The 16,777-nt window shown below is 45.9% G+C and overlaps 1 protein-coding gene across 4 annotated transcripts in view; it reads right to left on the bottom strand.

The window, feature by feature from the left end:
- LOC137480881 (contactin-4) overlaps nucleotides 1-16,777 on the bottom strand; it is a 281,234-nt gene that overhangs the window by 42,637 nt on the left and 221,820 nt on the right. For all 4 annotated transcript variants that reach the window (XM_068202332.1, XM_068202331.1, XM_068202333.1 and 1 more), the window contains 3 exons: nucleotides 12,491-12,627; nucleotides 10,345-10,474; nucleotides 6,413-6,563 (listed from right to left, as the gene is read on the bottom strand). In XM_068202332.1, the coding sequence (XP_068058433.1) occupies nucleotides 6,413-6,563; nucleotides 10,345-10,474; nucleotides 12,491-12,627 (418 nt within the window). The remainder of the gene's footprint in view (nucleotides 1-6,412; nucleotides 6,564-10,344; nucleotides 10,475-12,490; nucleotides 12,628-16,777) is intronic.

Raw genomic sequence — 16,777 nt, 5'->3', positions numbered from 1 at the left:
AGGTGCTTTATGTAAAAAAAGAAATACAAAGAGTCAACACAATTAATGCGAAGCAATGATGGGAAGCATCCTTAGAGGTTTTCTTTTCTGCTGAAGTGTCACTAGGCTGTGTGTCCAAAAGACACTGCTGGCAATTCATCTCTCAAGTAATCAGGATAAAAATATCACCATGGTTTGTACCCTGGCACCAGCCTGGGAAAGATGTGCTGTCTGTCCTCTTGCCATTTTCTTTCTGGCTGTTTAAAGTAATTAAGCACTAATTAGGAAGTTTGAGGCAACAAATATAAATGTGGAATTTATACAACTTTTTTGTACTCAAGACATGCTGGGAGAATGGGGGAGAAGCTTTTCTTGTTGAATGTTACCATTTTTCCCCCTCAAAATGATGCAGCATCAACATGGATATTTTAAAATTCCTGTTATAAAATAATATCTGTAGGAGGGGGTCCATAACTGGACAACCTTTGTGAGGAGGTCCTGAGGATGTGAAGATGTGAACTCTGGAGAAAACCATGGCTGGACTCTTTCAGGGAGACAAGACTTACTGGCCAGCTTTGAAGTGCAGAGGACAGCAAAAAAAAAAAAAAAAAAAAAAGAAAAAAAAAAATCAGATGAGAGCTTTCTGCTTTTCCTTGGCCAGAATCACTCCAGCCAGCTCCTGGAGAAGGGATTCACTGCCTCAGCTTTACCTGGTGGTTCCCAATGGCTCCGTGCCAGCCAGGGGACCGAGGACAGGAGGGAGCAGCTCGGTGTCCCCTCAGCTCCTCTCCAAAGCAGCTGCAGCGCCGGCGCTGGATGATGTTCTTCTTTACCAACAAATTAACGTTCCCTGCCAAATTAATGAGCCTGGAGGCACAGCTGTGAATTAACATATCCAAGAGGCTCCCCAGCTCCAGCTGCCTGCTGTCCTTCCTTCCGAGGAGGCTGGGATTTTGGGGAGCTCTGGCTGGGTTTTCACTGAGGGAAGGGGGAACAGCCCCGAGCTCTGTCCCATTCCGCTGCTCCCTCCCAGTCTCAAGCCCTCACCTTCTGTTCAGGACACCAGTTGTGGCTGCCACATCCCTGGAAATGTCCAAGGCCAGGTTGGATGGGGCTTGGAGCACCCTGGGATAGTGAAAGGTGTCCCTGCCCACGGCATCCACACCAGGATGTGTTTTAAGGTCTTTTCCAAACCAAACCATTCTGGGATTCACGACTTTGCAAACCGAATTATCCTCCTAGACTGTCCTGACTCCGGGCTGTGGTGGAGACAACAGTGAAATACCTGGGAAAATCTGGACCAGATTACTGAAATCTTGGGGCAGACAAGGCAGTTTGGGTAACGAATCACAGCAGCTGTGTGGGAGTGCAGTTCTCTGTCCCCAGCATTGTTTGACAAGGACTGAGTTTGCCAGGCACTCCTTACACTTCCAAACGCTTCCGTGGCTGAACTGGCTGGGAAAATGGCACCATGTGCTGCCTTCCTGGGCTTTTGTTGGCTTGCAGCTACAAAAAAGAACAATGTTCCTGCTGTAAGCGCTGTGGCTGTGCGTGTGCAAGCTCACACATCACAGAGCTTGTCAGCACTGCGAGATAATGGCACCAACTGGGAGGATTTCCACGAGGATCGTGAGCGTGCCTGGAGTATCTGGGTCAGATTCTGCTCCAACAAAGTGCACCAAAGCGTTTTTCATACAGAAACTTGTTTAATTAAGATAACAGATGTTGCTATTACACAAGTCATAGGGAATGGTTGTTTAATTGGACACTTTCATATTCTTTGCTACCAGCACAGAACATCATTTGTTTTTTTTATGCATTTCTTTCTTTACAATTAAGCTGTATAAACAATGAAGGCACTGTATATTCCTGGAAAAGAAACAGCTCTAATGATGTAGGGGCTTTACATGAAGAAGAATGAGAGAAGAGCAATTGGTTTTGGGGCTTAAAAGTACAATTATTTTTCTGTCCCAGCCCGAGCACGTTTCTGGTGGCAGGGTAAATATGACTTCCAGTAGCTCTAGGAGAAAATTAGGAATTAAGACTGTTGTGTACATATTTAAAATAAAAATTTTCTTGCTTTTCCTGCACTGTTTTTGCTGTTGGGAAGTCAAGGAGAAGGGGAAAAGTGGGAAGCTGTGGAGAAACGTGAATCTGCTCTTGAACCACACAATGCTACAGCTTTAGCTCTGGGAAATGTCCCTGTCTCACTCTGTGAGGAATAATAAGTGAAATTATTGCCATTATGACATGAAAAATGAAAAACCCTTTGCCTAGACCCAAAACAAGACCTGAGAGAAGAGGGCAGGCTTGCAGGGGAAGCGATGCAGACCCTGCAGGGCTGAGCAGCCCCTTCCACCACTGCTCCCAGAACGGATCAGGCTGGAAAGGATCACTGCAGGTCATCACATCCAACCCCCCTGCTCAGGCAGGTCCCCCTACAGTGCACGATTCAGGAGTATGTCCAGACTGCTGCAGCAAAATCACTCCACACCAACAAGTAACACGCACCCCTTGACCAATCCCATGAGGAATTTCCTTAAGATGCTCTAACTGAACAGCCTCTGGTGCCAAGCTACTAAAAGCCAGTTCACTCTGTGCAGTAGAGGGACAGAAAGCCCCAGTTTGTTGGCACAGGAGCATCTCAGGCCAGGTGTGAAACCCCACTGTTCCCACAGCCAAGCCCTGGCGTGCTGCTCTGCCGTGGGCCAGCACGGGGGCCACCAGAAAGGCACCCCCTGCTCCTGAGCCAGGCTTTCCTGGGAATAGGTGGATTTTAATCATGTCTCTCCTGCTCCTGCTCTCCCAGTGGCCCTGTAAGGAGCAGCATTGCCAGGAGTAAAGGTCTTTCCCACAGAGGGGAGAGCTCGCTTTGCACTGGAATGTGAAGGGAACATCAAGGATGGAAAATGATCCCTGTACTTTCCCCACACAGAAATAGTCTTTGTTTCCAAACAGCATTTGCAATACATCTGTATCTGTGCTAGAGCTGTTCCTATATAAAATTTACCTTCTGGAGTCAGGCCCCCAACATCATTTTGACTCAGTTAGGCCTCCAAGGCAGGATTTCCATTATTATGGAGATGAAGTGCCTTTAATGACTGCAATAATATAATTGTACCCCAGGGCGAATTCCTAATAACACAATTGCACAGTTCTCAACCACCAGTAAGAGATGCCCTCAGGCCATGTGATTCATTAGAGGTGCAGCACACATTACCTCAGCCTCCAGAGAAGAAAGTGAAACCTAAACCGATAAAGCTCTTTTTTTTTTTTTTTTTTTTTTCTTCACCATGGTAGTCTCTGCTCTCTGGGCAAACATTGAAGAACACACTTTGTTTTGCCTCCTGGACAGCAGGAGCCTCCAGAGCCAGAATCTCAGCAGCAAAAACCATGCACAGTGTCTCCAGCAAGGAATTTAAGATCACACACTGGCCAAAAAGCTACAAAAGCCCCAGGAGAAACTCCGAAGTGATTGCCATGGCAGCCTTCAGGCTGAGCATCAGCATTCAAAGCAAGCCCTGACAGTGCTGCTTTTAACTCCACCTGGAATTGGAAGGATCATCTATATTGATTAACCTTCACGTGATCAACCTGCAGGCTGCAGAAGGATCCAGATGTTCAGGTGCCTCTCTGGCACTCACAGGACCCTTTAACGTCAGTTTAAGCAGAGATTTCATTGAAGTTTCTTCTCCTACGCCTGTCTAAAAGTTCTGTGTACTGTCCCAGATGAAGAGATTGCAGCAGCAGCTTTTCCTGGCATCTTTCTTCCTAGGTTTCAACAGATTTTTTTCCAACAGCCAAGAAAGTTCTTGTTTGAAGTCCACACACAACTGGGGGTCTAGGGAGATACTGGAGCTGGACTCCAGGCACTGCTGCTGTCCCCTGGGACAGCGGGGAGGAGATGACATTTCAGCAAGCACTGAAAGCAGAAATACAGCAGGATTAAGCTGAGCTCAGGCACTTGGCCCCTCCTGCCCACGAAGGCAGACAGAGCTGAGGAGCAATGCCAGGACCACAGCAGACAATGTCATTCCCTAATTGTGCATTTCACACAGTCTCCAGGTCCAGGCTGCAGGTGCATAAAGGCAGTGGTGAGGATTCAGCACCCTCATCCCCACAGGAGACACAGCCCAGTTGTCAGAGTCCAGGACATCCCTCTGGCTGCCCTGGCTGCCTCCAGACCCTGGCAGGGGGCTTGGAGACCTTGGCACCAAGTCAAGAACACCTGTGGCTTCGATTTTAACCCATGGAAAAAACTGCCAACTCCGTATAAGGAATTACAAGCCACAAGGGTTTGAGTAGTGTGGTAGTTGAATTAACACAGGGTGAAAAAGAATGGAATTTTGGGGTTTTTAGAATGGGGTTCAGGGGTACAAGATGGAGGAATTTGGGCATGTCCTGGCCTTCTCCTCCTTCTCCTTGCCCTCCATGTCTTGCTGTGATGGTGACACTTTTCTGCTGGTTTAAGGTACAGACACACTGTCCAACATCAATGACAGACATTGGCACGTTATTGTAAACATGGCACATGGAGTTTTGGGATAAAATGTGAACACCGCCCTGAGGGCAGACAGAATGCCATGGCCGACCTGCTGGACAGAGCTCAGCAGGGCAGAGACAGAATGTTCTAGATAAGGGAAAAGAAACAACCTTGAGAAGCCGACCCTGCGCATTCAGACTCCTTCTTTGGCTGCATGGGCTGGGAAACGAAGACTTTTACACTCTTGGGGTCACCTCAACACCCAGACCCTGAGACCCAGTGTGTGTCAGAGCAGAGCAGGTCCCCGTGCCAAGGCACCGCCCGCATTCCCACACTTTGCCAGGTAATCCCTGCTGGCTGATCCTACTGGCTGGAAAACCGCTGGGCTGAAGGAGCTCAGGATTTCACACCTGCTTGGGCACATTTCACATCTGGTTTGCCATCCAGGGCTGCGTGCCCAGGTGGGAGGCTCCTGGTTGTGGCTCAGCAGGAGGAGCCCAGCACTGCCACGAGAGCCCGCAGCGCACCTGGCTGGGTTTGCCCCGGTGCCCAGGCTGTGCCCACCACCCTGCTCCCACACTGCCCCAGCCCTGCTGGGCACTCCCACTCCTGAATTAAAATGAGGAGCAGGAACTGTGCTGTGCCAAGGGGAACAGCCTCAGAGCAAGCAGCACATCCAGACTGTGCCAGCGAGCACGGGGACACCGGGACCTCGTGGGGCTGACACTCCAAAGCTTCCAGCCCCAAACTCTCCAAAGCTTCCAGCCCCAAACTCTCCAAAGCTTCCAGCACCCCCTTCCAGCCCCAAACACTCACACCCTTTCAGCACCACAGACTCCAACCCTTCTAGCCCCAAACTCTCCAAAGCTTCCAGCCCCAAACACTCCTCCCTTGGCACCACCCTCCCCAGGAGAGCAAGTTATTTCAGTTTTAAAAATCAATACACCTTGATCCATGACAACTTTGACCTCAGCAGCTCTGTGCCCTGCCTGCTAAAGGAAGCTTTGTGTCATTGATCACCAACTCCTTTCATGCCAAGGGGTGAAGCAAACAGCCCACAGAAAACAGCTTGGTAAGGGTCAGGGAAACGAGCTAAACCTGTCAGAAACTGGGTGTTCAATATTTGAATCATTTGGCTGTAAATGGACTGGAGCTTTCTGCATACTCAGACCCAGCACCACAGTCTCTATTTCAATGGACATTACAGGCTGGGTGGAGCAAGATTAGGCTTTCCAAGGTAAAAGAACAGCTCTAACAGATTAAAGCTTTTAAAGATAGCAATTTCCTACAATTTCTGGCTTTTTGATCTTTACTAATAGGACGGGATTCTCCTCATCAATCCTAGTGCCACATCATGTTTTGGAGGAGTGTCAAGGACAGTTCTCCATGTCCTGCTCTCAGGTACTGTGCAGGTGACACAACCACACCTCCACAAAGCCAGCAACAAATCAACACCACAGAGGAGGATTTGAAAAGCTGGCTTTTGAATTAAAAAAAAAAAAAAAATTTGGCCAGTCTGAGAAAGCCACCTTCAAGTCAGGCATTAGAACTGTCAAATTAATCATTCCCCCCAAATAATTCCTGTTTGCAGGACACTGAGTAATGTACCAGAGCCATGCAATTTGCAGTGGAGGCTTTTATCTCCTGGGAATCTTTTTTTTTTTTTTTTTTAAACAAGGGTTATTTAGAGCACTGCAGAGGCAAAATATTCAGGTTTTTTTGGAGTGCATCTTTATCAGCTTCTTGGCAGGGATGATTTAATAGCAGACAGAGATGGGATGGGCACCATGGGAATAGGAATCTCACCCCCAGCTCCTTGGGATTGAACAGAGGCTGTTTCCTCATGTATTTGCAAGTCAATTTTGCAAAGCTATTAATGACAAATTTAGCTTTGATTGCTGAAAGTCCCTGGGTTAGTTAATGAAAGAAATGGTTACTTTAAGACATTACCTCTCATTTTCTCTTAGGATGTCTTTTCCTTTCTTCCAAGAATAAGTAGGTCTGGGGGAGGCTTTGGGCTTGCACTCAATGATGACTTCACCACCCACTTTAACAAGAGTTAACTTCTTCAGCAGGGTTTTGGAAAAGTCTGGCCCGATGGCTGAAAGCAAAATCGACACAAACCAGATCAGAATTCCCTCGGGGAAAGAACAAAGCCAGACTCGTTTGAACATTACAAAATTCCAGGGTTGTTTCTCACTTACAACTCCTAAATGATTGGACTTTATGAACTAGTGAAGTCTGGATGGGGTAAAAAGGCACATGAGTGCTTCTTTCGCTGCAAAAAAAAATACTCGATTTGTTTAAAAATGTGTGTTCAGCCAAAAACCTGAGAAACCAGTAACCCCACCATGCACATCTTACTGGGACAGCATCCCTAGGAACCTCGTGCATGAGGAGTATAAAGTGTTTCCTTTTTCTGTGTCAGGATCATCCTTCTGTCAGGCAGGGAAGTTCTCACAAACACAGAAGCCATATAATTAATCAGAAATGTTAATATTTCCAGAAAAGTTGATGCTTTTATGCTCCCTATTCATAATTATTTCATAAACTGGGTTATATATTTAAATTCTATAAAGGTGGGAGACACTGACACAGCCAGGTCCTGAGCCAAGCAAAACTTTTTGGCTCCAGGGCACAAAGAATCATCTTTTCCTGCCCCTGTGTTTTGTGACAAACACTCAGATATCCCCTGAGGTGACCCCCAAAGCCCTCAAGCCTCTCTGCAGCCCGGGGAACCAGGAGATGCCTTGGCTTCTGATTCCTGCCTCAAAGGCTTTTTAATGATCCCTTTGCTGGGCTCTGAGGCAGCTCTGGCACTGAAATCCCCCAAGACAACCAGGAGTTTCACTGATACCAAACAGGACCATTCATTTTTTTAACGTAGACAGCTCAGAGCAAAAGGTGAGGCAGCTGAAGGGCTTTAGGAACAACTCTCACTGATGCGAGCAGTGGCAGCAATGTCTGCTCTCTCCATCCTCCCTGCTCCAGCCCTGGATCCCTCCTGCTCCTGACCTGGATCCCTCCTTCTTCTGCCCTGGTTCCTTCCTGCTCCAGCCCTGGATCCCTCCTGCTCCTGACCTGGATCTCTCCTTCTTCTGCCCTGGATCCCCCCTGCTCCATCCCTGGTTCCCTCCTGCTCCTGACCTGGATGTCTCCTGCTCCAAACCTGGATCCCTCCTGCTCCATCCCCGGATCCCCCCTGCTCCAGCCCTGGATCCCTCAACTCTCTGCACTGTCCTTGGCTCCCTTGTTGCTGCCCCTGGGAGATCAGAGTTGAGCTCTCCCTGCTCTGCATCACCTCGATGGCCCATGACAGGATCCAAAGCTCACCTGCAGCAGCTGGGAGACAAAACCCAGCAAATCCCTTTTTTCTCAGGGCACCTCATCTGCCTCAATTCTTTTGGCCATCATTCCTGTTGCCCAAGAGGTGGATAAAGCACAATCCCACACTGAAAGTGGGATGGGCTTTATGATCCAATAGTGCTCCATGTTCCTGCAGCAGAGCTCAGTGATCTCTGAGCTGTTTTGTTTTCCACATCTAATCACAGGCAGGGACTTAATTTTGGCACTCAGAAACACAGGTATGATATTAAATGCTATAAAAGAGCCCTGAAACCAGCACTGGCTTTGTAAAACACTCCGGAATTAAAGGAGACATCCTGAAGACACTTCCCACCAATGCACTCAGAACCAAATGCATTATTATTTACATTATTATTAACATATCATCACTTCTGAAACAAATTTCTCAGATGATTGTCCCAAATTTATAAGCAAAAGAGATTTTTTGAATAATCCTATTACTCCAATCTCTGTAATAAACAGTTCAGACTGGTTTTTTGTGAGTCATTTGCTGAATTTTCTTGCTCCTGTGTGAGACACACCATGGGTTTTGTTCTGTGACGTTCAAAACGTTGTCATTTGACATTTAGAAACTCTGGGCTCATTTCTCAGCACTGCCACAACTTCCCTGTGCCACTTCAGGAGTAATGAATTTATTCACACCTTTTCTTTGTCAAGCAGGGATTTTAATGAACTTTTTTCCCACTCTAGCCCACATTTCATTTTTCCAATTTGTTTTTTAAACATTTAGCCTGAAAATTCTGTAAGACAAGACTGCATCTCGAAATATGTCTTCTACAATGTCCAGAACCACTGGATTCTGCTTTTAAAGACTCCAGGCAAGATAACTGGCAACAATAATTGAGAAGAATCACTCTGAGAAAAGCTCAGTCTGTAATTTTCCATTTCTCTCTTTCACTTAATTTTGGTGTAAGTCTCACTTGAGATGATTAAACAACATCAGCAGCAAGTGCTTAACTTCAGGACCTTTTAAAACAACCATTTTAACACTCAGATCTGGTTAAAAGCTAAAATTTCCCAGGGAGGGCTCAGAATGTTGCCCTGCTTTGAAACTCTAGTGAAAAGGCAAACCTGCTGCTTTCCTTTCAAAATGTGCCAAGTTAAATCACAGAATGCAGAGGAATTTATCTGCAGGACACAATTTGGGTGCTTTCCCTGTGACAGACAGAAACAGAGCTGCAGAACCCAAGTGAGAAATTGGCCAAATAAATATTCCTTGCCAGGTTTCTCAGACCAGACCCTCCAAAATCTGTTTTTTGTGTGGACACAAGGAGCTGCCGGGCACAAGGACACCCTGGGAGTCCCCACCAACAAGGATTAAACCTCTCTCCTCTGAAAACATCTTCCTCCTTCCCAAAGGTCCATTTATACCAGGTTTTAAATAGACAAGAAAAGCATCAGTGGGTTTATTTTGATTTCTTTCATGTCCAATAAATCTCAGTATTGTGAAGTCCAATTTATGGACCATTATCGTACTTTTCTCCAACAGCAACACAGACAAGCCTTCAAATGATGTTTTTTCTATGCAGGCATCTATCACTGATGATAAAAAATGACCAATAACTGAAAATCCCATAGCTGGAAAAAAACCTCATGCTTTGTTCTTCAGGATAAATCAGAGAATGCTGCTACTGAACTTTTGGTTTGAGAGCAATAAAACCATTATTTTGTAATCAGGAATTGTGTTTAACCCTTTGAAAATACATCCCTATGGTGACCAGGGCTGCCTCTCGTTCAAGAACATGGTTTGGGATTGAGTTGCAGCCTGGCAGGGACCTCTGGGATGGTCCTACCCCACCCCTGCTCACCCACGAGCAGCCACAGGACGTTGCCCAGGGCCATGGCCAGTTGGATGTTGAGCATCTCCAAGGACAGGATATCTCTGGACAATTTGTTCTAGTGTCCAACCAACCTCAAAATAAAGTTTTTCTTATTTTAAGTGGTATTTCCAGGCTTCAGTTTGTGGCCATTGCCTCCTGTCCTGGCACAGGCACCTCTGAGAAGATCCTGGCTCTGTAATCTCTGTTCCCTCCACTCAGGTGTTTCCCCACCTGGATTCACGTGAGCTTCTCCTGATTATAACTGGGAGGAGCAGAGCAGCTGTGCACAGAACTGTGGGGTGGAAGATGCTTTTCTTTGGGATGGGGGAATTTTGTTTGCAGTTAGATTGCTGAATGGTCTCTTCAGACAGGAGGTTTGTCCCCGTGTCCTGAGCAGAGTCACCTCTGTAGCCAGGACTGGGCACTTAAGGTCCTGGATGTTCTGAATGCTCAGGTTTCTCCAGAAATAGCTTTAAGCAGCAGGAGAGTGAATGCACCTGCCAGCTCCTGGAGGAATGTGGGAATGTGGGATGAAGTAAAAAACATCTGTTCTCTGCTCTCCACTGCCTCAAGTTTTCATTTCACACCTTCCTTAGAAACAAACCGCCAAAGATCCCCTTCTGCTTCAGCTGCTGCAGCTTGGGCAGGGGCTGCTGTGGATTTGGGAGGTTGGCTGTGCAGGGGACGTGGACTCACCTATGACACTGAGCTCTGCACTGGCAAAGATGACGCCGTGCCTGTTCTCCGCCACGCACTGGTACATCCCCGCGTCCGAGAGACTCACGTTGGGAATGGTGAGAGAGCCCTGCTCCAGCTGCACCCTGCCCTGGGGACAGCAAAACAAACTCCAAAATGAACAAGAACGTGAACAAGCCTCCTCAGAACACGCACACAGAGGTTGCTGTGCTGTATTTTACAGCAAGGTGGGCAAAAGGAAGTAGCGGTAATGGGAGGAATTTGCATGCTGCAATTTATTTGTCTGCCAGCCAAATTTACGTCAGGCTAGAGGCTAAATGGTGAAACCAATATAGGAGCTGGTAAATGCAATTTAAATTGGAGGACTTTCCCTTGACCCCTCATTGATTTAATACCCAAAGCATTTAGATTAATATCCCTTTCAAGGAGATAAGCTTGAAGCAAGAAATGCACTTCTGTTCCACAGTGGCACATCACAGCCAGGCCCATCCTCAGAAACATTTAGAACAATGGTATTCCCATGGAATCACAGAGTCATTAAGGTTGGAAAAGACCTCCAGGATCACTGTGTCCAGCCTTTGACCAAACACCACCATAGTAACTGAACTACAGCACATGCAGGCGTTTCTTGGACACCTCCCTTGGCAGTTCCATTGGAGTAATTCACCCTTTCCATGGAGAAATTCCTCCTGATTTCCAACCTGACCCTCTCCTGGCACAGCCTGAGGCCATTTGGAGTGTATATGGCAATGCAGGCTGCTAAGACTGGTTGCCATCTCAGCCAGCACAGACAGAAACATTTTAAATCTTCTGCAGTTTACTGAAAACAATGTAAATGATAATAATTTAATGATCCTTTACTTCATATCAGCCACTAACGCGATTTAAGAACAGGACCATCTGCCAGTGACCAGCGTGAAGCAACCAGAATTAGTGTGTGGAGTGAAAGACCAGGCTATCATTTGTCAGCCTGAGGATATGGAGCTCGAGTTATCAATTCTAATAAGTACAGCAAAGTGTTCCCTCCCTCCCCAGGAGTTTGACATTAAAAAAAAAAAAAAAGGTCTAAAATAAAGAGCTTTTGGTTTTCTACTTGGCCTTAGGGCAGAAATTTAATGTTTGTGCAATTTTTATCGGGGTTTGATCAAATTGGGGCTGCCATGTTCTTTCACAGTAAGTGAAGGGGGAAAAGTACTGGCTACTTTGAAACCAAAGCTTTTGTGACTTGGCTGACTTTGTGGTGGCAAGGTGGGATCATGGGCTGGGTGATGTCCCTCCAGGAGAGGTTGGGCAGACGTGATGGTGGGAGGAGTGTAATTCTACAGCTCCTGCACAGGGACACAGCTCAGCAGGAAGAGTGGGAACACCATTAAACACCAGCAGGAGCCCCAAGATTTCATTATCACTTGAAGTTCACCTAAACATCATAAATTAAAATAATTGTTTTAGGGTGATCATTCTCTAGTGACAGATTCCAAAACCCCATTCAGCCATTCCTTCTTCTTTCCAGCCTTAGGTTTGCATCATGGATCCTTCATTTTGGGGAGGAGAGCTCTGAATGTAGAGCTGTTGTGTGTCCTGCTTGTCCCTGGCAGCAGCTCCTGGAGCTGTAGGGAGGTGCCACAAGGCACCATCATGACATAACCGAAATAAACAGAGTCCTGCAGTTTGATCGTTCTGGAGGTCTTCTCCAACTTTTCCAGCTGATTTTCCCCGCCTCCCTGGCCTGGGGAGCTCGCTGGAGTCAGCGGGCAGATCCTATAATATGATTCAGTATATAATTTGGGGTCAATTGTCATATTTCAAATGAATGTATGAAGAAGTACCAGGCACATGAAGGAACGAGGGATTTTCTGTGAGGGTGGTGAGACCCTGGCACAGGGTGCCCAGAGCAGCTGCGGCTGCCACATGATCACTGGAAGTGTCCAAGGCCAGGCTGGACAGGGCTTGGAGCAGCCTGGGTCAGTGGAAGGTGGCAGGGGGTGGAACAAGATGATCTTGAAGGTCCCATCCAACCCAAACCATTTCGCGATTCCAGAGCACCTCCATCCTCCCCACCCCAAAAAAACCGCCCAGAGATCAGAGAGCTGGCAGAGCACCACAGCACCCACAGCTCCCATCCCCAGGGGGTTCCAGCAGTGCCTACCTGTGACAGCAGGGGCTCCCCGTCCTTGAGCCAGCGGTAGGAGGGCTTGGGGCGGCCGCTGGCGCGGCACTCCCAGGACACGCGCTCCTCGATGGCCGCGTGCACGTCGCTGATCTGCTGCGTCCAGCTGGGCTGGGCTGCAAGGCAAGCAGGGAGGGAAGCCTCGTGCCTGGGAGCAGCAGCTCTGTGCTGCCAAACAGACGTTTCTTCCCTTATCAGAACGTTGGACTTGGTAACGTTGGGATTTCAGCTTTTCTATTTTCCATCTATCTGTAACCCTGCAGTTCTTTAGAGTGCAACTCCAAACTCCACACACAGTGTGAGCTGCTGCTTCCCCATTTGGGGCAGACACAACAATTCCTCTCCGGGCCTGGCAGTCAAGGACACCTCACTGCCTCAGGCCAGAGAGATGGGAACAAAAGTGAGTTGGGGGAGCAAACTTGGGGTCAATGACTTCATTACCTGAAGCTGGAATTGGCAGATTCACCCTCAATATGCAAATGAACCAAACTTATAAACATGTGAAAAGCCATGACCCATCATCCATTTTTGGGTGTAGCCCCTGGCGGGTTTCATCTGCCCTAAATGTACCTGAAGGCTCTTCAATAAATAGAACAGCTTTTATTCCCTTCATTCTATCTGGCCTCTGATTTTAAGTAGCCCCAAAAAGGCATCATAAGAACTGCTAAAGATTACTGTTCTTCCTTGAGTCCAGTGCTGCTTTCCAAAGGTGGCACAGGCCAAGATGAGAAGCTACTTTTATGTTATTTGTAGTAAAAACCCTTAAAGAAAGAGTAGTTTCAGAAACCCTGCTCATCCTGCAAAAACAAAGCAGTAGTTATGCACCTGGTCTTTCAAATAGAGACATTTCCCTCCTCAGGGTCTCAATAACTTGGCCTTCAAAGCTCTAAAATTTAGCTGCAGACTTCAAAACATGTAATTTAGAACTAGTTCTGCGTTGAAATTGAGGTTATTCCAGTTACTGTGCATGGTTACAGGCACTGCTTCAGGTCCAGGCTCTCAGTCTTGTCTTGATTATGGCCAGATCTCCATATATTGCCACAGGAAAGAAAAATCTTTGGACCCAATAATTGTATTAATGACACAGAATAAACCCAGAAAGGCCACACGCAGATATTGGAGACACATTTTGGTAGAATTTGGTGAAAACTAGCACTGGCAGTTTCCAGCCACTTGTGAGATTGCATTTTTAACAGTGTTTCACGTAATTTTATCAGTTTGTTGGCTTTTTTTTTTTTTAATAGAGTTTGAGTTTAGCCAGATTCCACTAAATTCCACTAAAATTGCCACATGCTTTTGAAGACCACCCAAAACCTTAGACTTGCTTAAGACTTGCCTTTTGTCCAGATATATTTACAATATGCAATACTATCTATTTAAGATTTTATTAGTAATAGTATATTAATATATTATATCTATAATACTTTTCAGAAAGTCCCAATAAACAATAGAGTTCTGATTTTTTATGGGCATTTGCCCTATTTTGACATAAGAGCATCTGACTTAGCAGGGAGGTATTACCAGCAGAGGTCTCCAAGAACCTGATTAATGCTTTTCCCAGTGTAATCTGATAAAAGAAAAAAATTAAGATTCATCAAAGCCAGGTAACAACTTTACACACCTCCTTTGGGTGGGGACAGGGGCCCAGAGACGGGCTTGAAAGGATGAATTTTAAAACGCCACATCAAAGTGGCAAATCGGTATGATTATACCGAAAAGAGTGGTATGTCTGTGATGATGGGATGCTGGAAGTCCAAATTCAGAGAGCTCAGGCTGTGTTTAACGCCACCCCTGGCACCCTGAATGTGCCTACGAAGCAGAGAGGAGGTGGAGAGTTTTCCACAGCACCTCAGCTCCAAGGGAATTCCAAAAATTAAAAGGTGAACTGAGCATCCTGGCAATGCAGAAGGGAAAGGAGAAGTGAATGGTGTTTATTTCTCTGGCCGCCCCTCCTGCCCCTGTAATATTTTAAGCTTGTTTATTGTATGTATCTAAAGAGATAGGAAAGGGAAAGCCTTTAAATGTAGGAAGATGAAAGTCAGTTCTGTCATCTGGAGTAAGAACTTGAACAATTCCATCGAGCTGAGCAATTGCAACGGGTTCAGTGGCTCAAGGACATTTGCAAATTACTCATGAATTTACATATTTACTATTCTAACAGCATCTAACTCATCATTTTGAAGGGAATTTTATGATCCCATGAAAGGAGCTCTATAAAACCCACACACATCCATTTGCCTTTTTTATTTTTGCTGCGCTGTTTTACAGATTTCCCACATGAAAACAAAACTAAAAAAAAAAAAAAAACACCCAGACAAAACAACTGGAATTAGTCTGCAAATCAAGAAAAGCCATTAATCGTAAGCTGTGCTCTATAACCTGAGTGTGTGCTATGGAAAAACAAAGATAACTCCCCTGGAGAGGAGGACAGAAAATTCAGAATTCATCCCCATTTCATACAGACTCCCCAAATAAGGGAAATAACAATTTTCCCCAAATAAGGGAAATTCTCTCCAAAAGGCATTTTTTGGGGTGGTTTGTGGGTTGTTCATCCCAACTCCTGCCCTGAGTGCTGAGACGTGCAGTGCTGGAAGCTGCCACCCCAAATTCACGTCACCCTTTGGTGCAGCACCCACGAGCCACAGCCTCCACCCCACACCACCCTAACCCCCTCCAGTGATTTGAACTGATAGAATTCCAAATTCCAAAGCCAATTATGGTGCAGACAACTCCAGAGCGAGCAGCACAGGTCAAAAAATCATCTCAGTGAAAAGCTCTGAGCCGTTTGTTCAGCAGGAGTTCGTTCTCTGCTGCTCTTTGGGAGCTTTTTCTAATTAGGTCAAGCTCTCCTCTCAACAGTTCAGTGCAGAGAGAAGCTCTTGGCTTCGTCTTGGAGAATACTCAGGGGTTGGCTCATGCTGCAAATATCTGTGAGCCACCAAAGCAGAGTGGCCACAGCCTAATGGAATTTGACAGGCGCCCACTGGGGATTGGACCAAGGTAACACGACACGAGATTTCAGGCATGATAATTAAAATAATTCAGATAAGGGGATGAAACCAGCTCCTCTCCACAACATTTTCTGGTATAGTGACGTTCTCAGAGATAATGACGAGGTTTAATTTGTGACTGGTCTAGAAAAATGTCCTTTGGATCCTTTCAGCGGCGCTGACCAAAGAGAAATTATTTTACAGGAGATATTTTGGTCCTGCTTGGAGTACTTAAGATAGTACTGGCCTTAGAAACATCCTGGAGGAAAAATCTGGAAGCTGATTAAGAATTCATCTGAGTTGCAAGCAAAATTCATATGCTAAATCTATAAAGTGAAAGAAAAAGCTAAGAGATATAAGCACGACTCTTACATAAGGATTGCTTTAAAGAAAAATCTCCCCCTCCTAGGAGATTTCTGGAGTTTGTACTCAGGGGGACTGAAGAAAAGTGATGGAAATAGTGAGAAAAAACCCCTGTTTACCTTTGATCACCTTTCAGCTTTCACCAACACAAAGTAGGACAGTTAAAACCAGGTAAATATGCCCAAATATATTCTTACTTCTCTAAGACAAAAAATTCAGGGGCAGTCTGTCCTTCACTGTAATAAATTAAAAGGCAAAAGTAGGAACTGGAAATCATGTCTTAAAAGATATTTAAAAATGAAATTATGTGGAAGGTGATGATGCATCACTGCAAAAGTCAGTAACAAACCCCCAGAAGTAAAGGAGAAATATCAGAAATAAACCTGTAGGACTCTGCAATCATCTGTGAGTTCAAAACAACCAAAAAGACTCAAGCAAATGAGGTGCTAATACATATCCAGAATCCAATTCTCAGCTGGTGTGTATTGATTTCAGTGTTCCTAAGCCAATTTCTAGCAGCTGATGACCTGGTGCAGGCTGTGTAATTCATCATTAATGGCAGATGAAAGGCTGAATGACTTGTCCATTACCATCTCTATTCTAAGGAGATTGAGACTGAGCCCAGGATCAGAGCAGTCTAAAGACCAGATAGCCAAGTGTAAGAAGTAAAAAAAAAAAAACAAAAAAAAAACCAAAAAAACCAACCAGATGGGAAAAACAGATGAGTAACTGGAAATAAAGAGTGCAGCCAGTGTGTGCAGCTAAGTGCCCACCCTACCCTGAATGGGGACACAGCTCCTGTGCACAAACCTCTCAGATCCTGATTTGTTTCCTTCCCAAAGATCACAGGGATGTGAAACCAGACCTCAAGTTACCCCTTCTCCTCTCTCTTCCTTTCCTCCCTCCTGACCTC

Source organism: Anomalospiza imberbis, chromosome 11 (assembly GCF_031753505.1).
Source record: "Anomalospiza imberbis isolate Cuckoo-Finch-1a 21T00152 chromosome 11, ASM3175350v1, whole genome shotgun sequence".
Taxonomy (NCBI): Eukaryota; Metazoa; Chordata; class Aves; order Passeriformes; family Viduidae; genus Anomalospiza; species Anomalospiza imberbis.
Note: the sequence above shows the minus strand (reverse complement) of the source record. Positions and strands in the feature narration are given on the sequence as shown.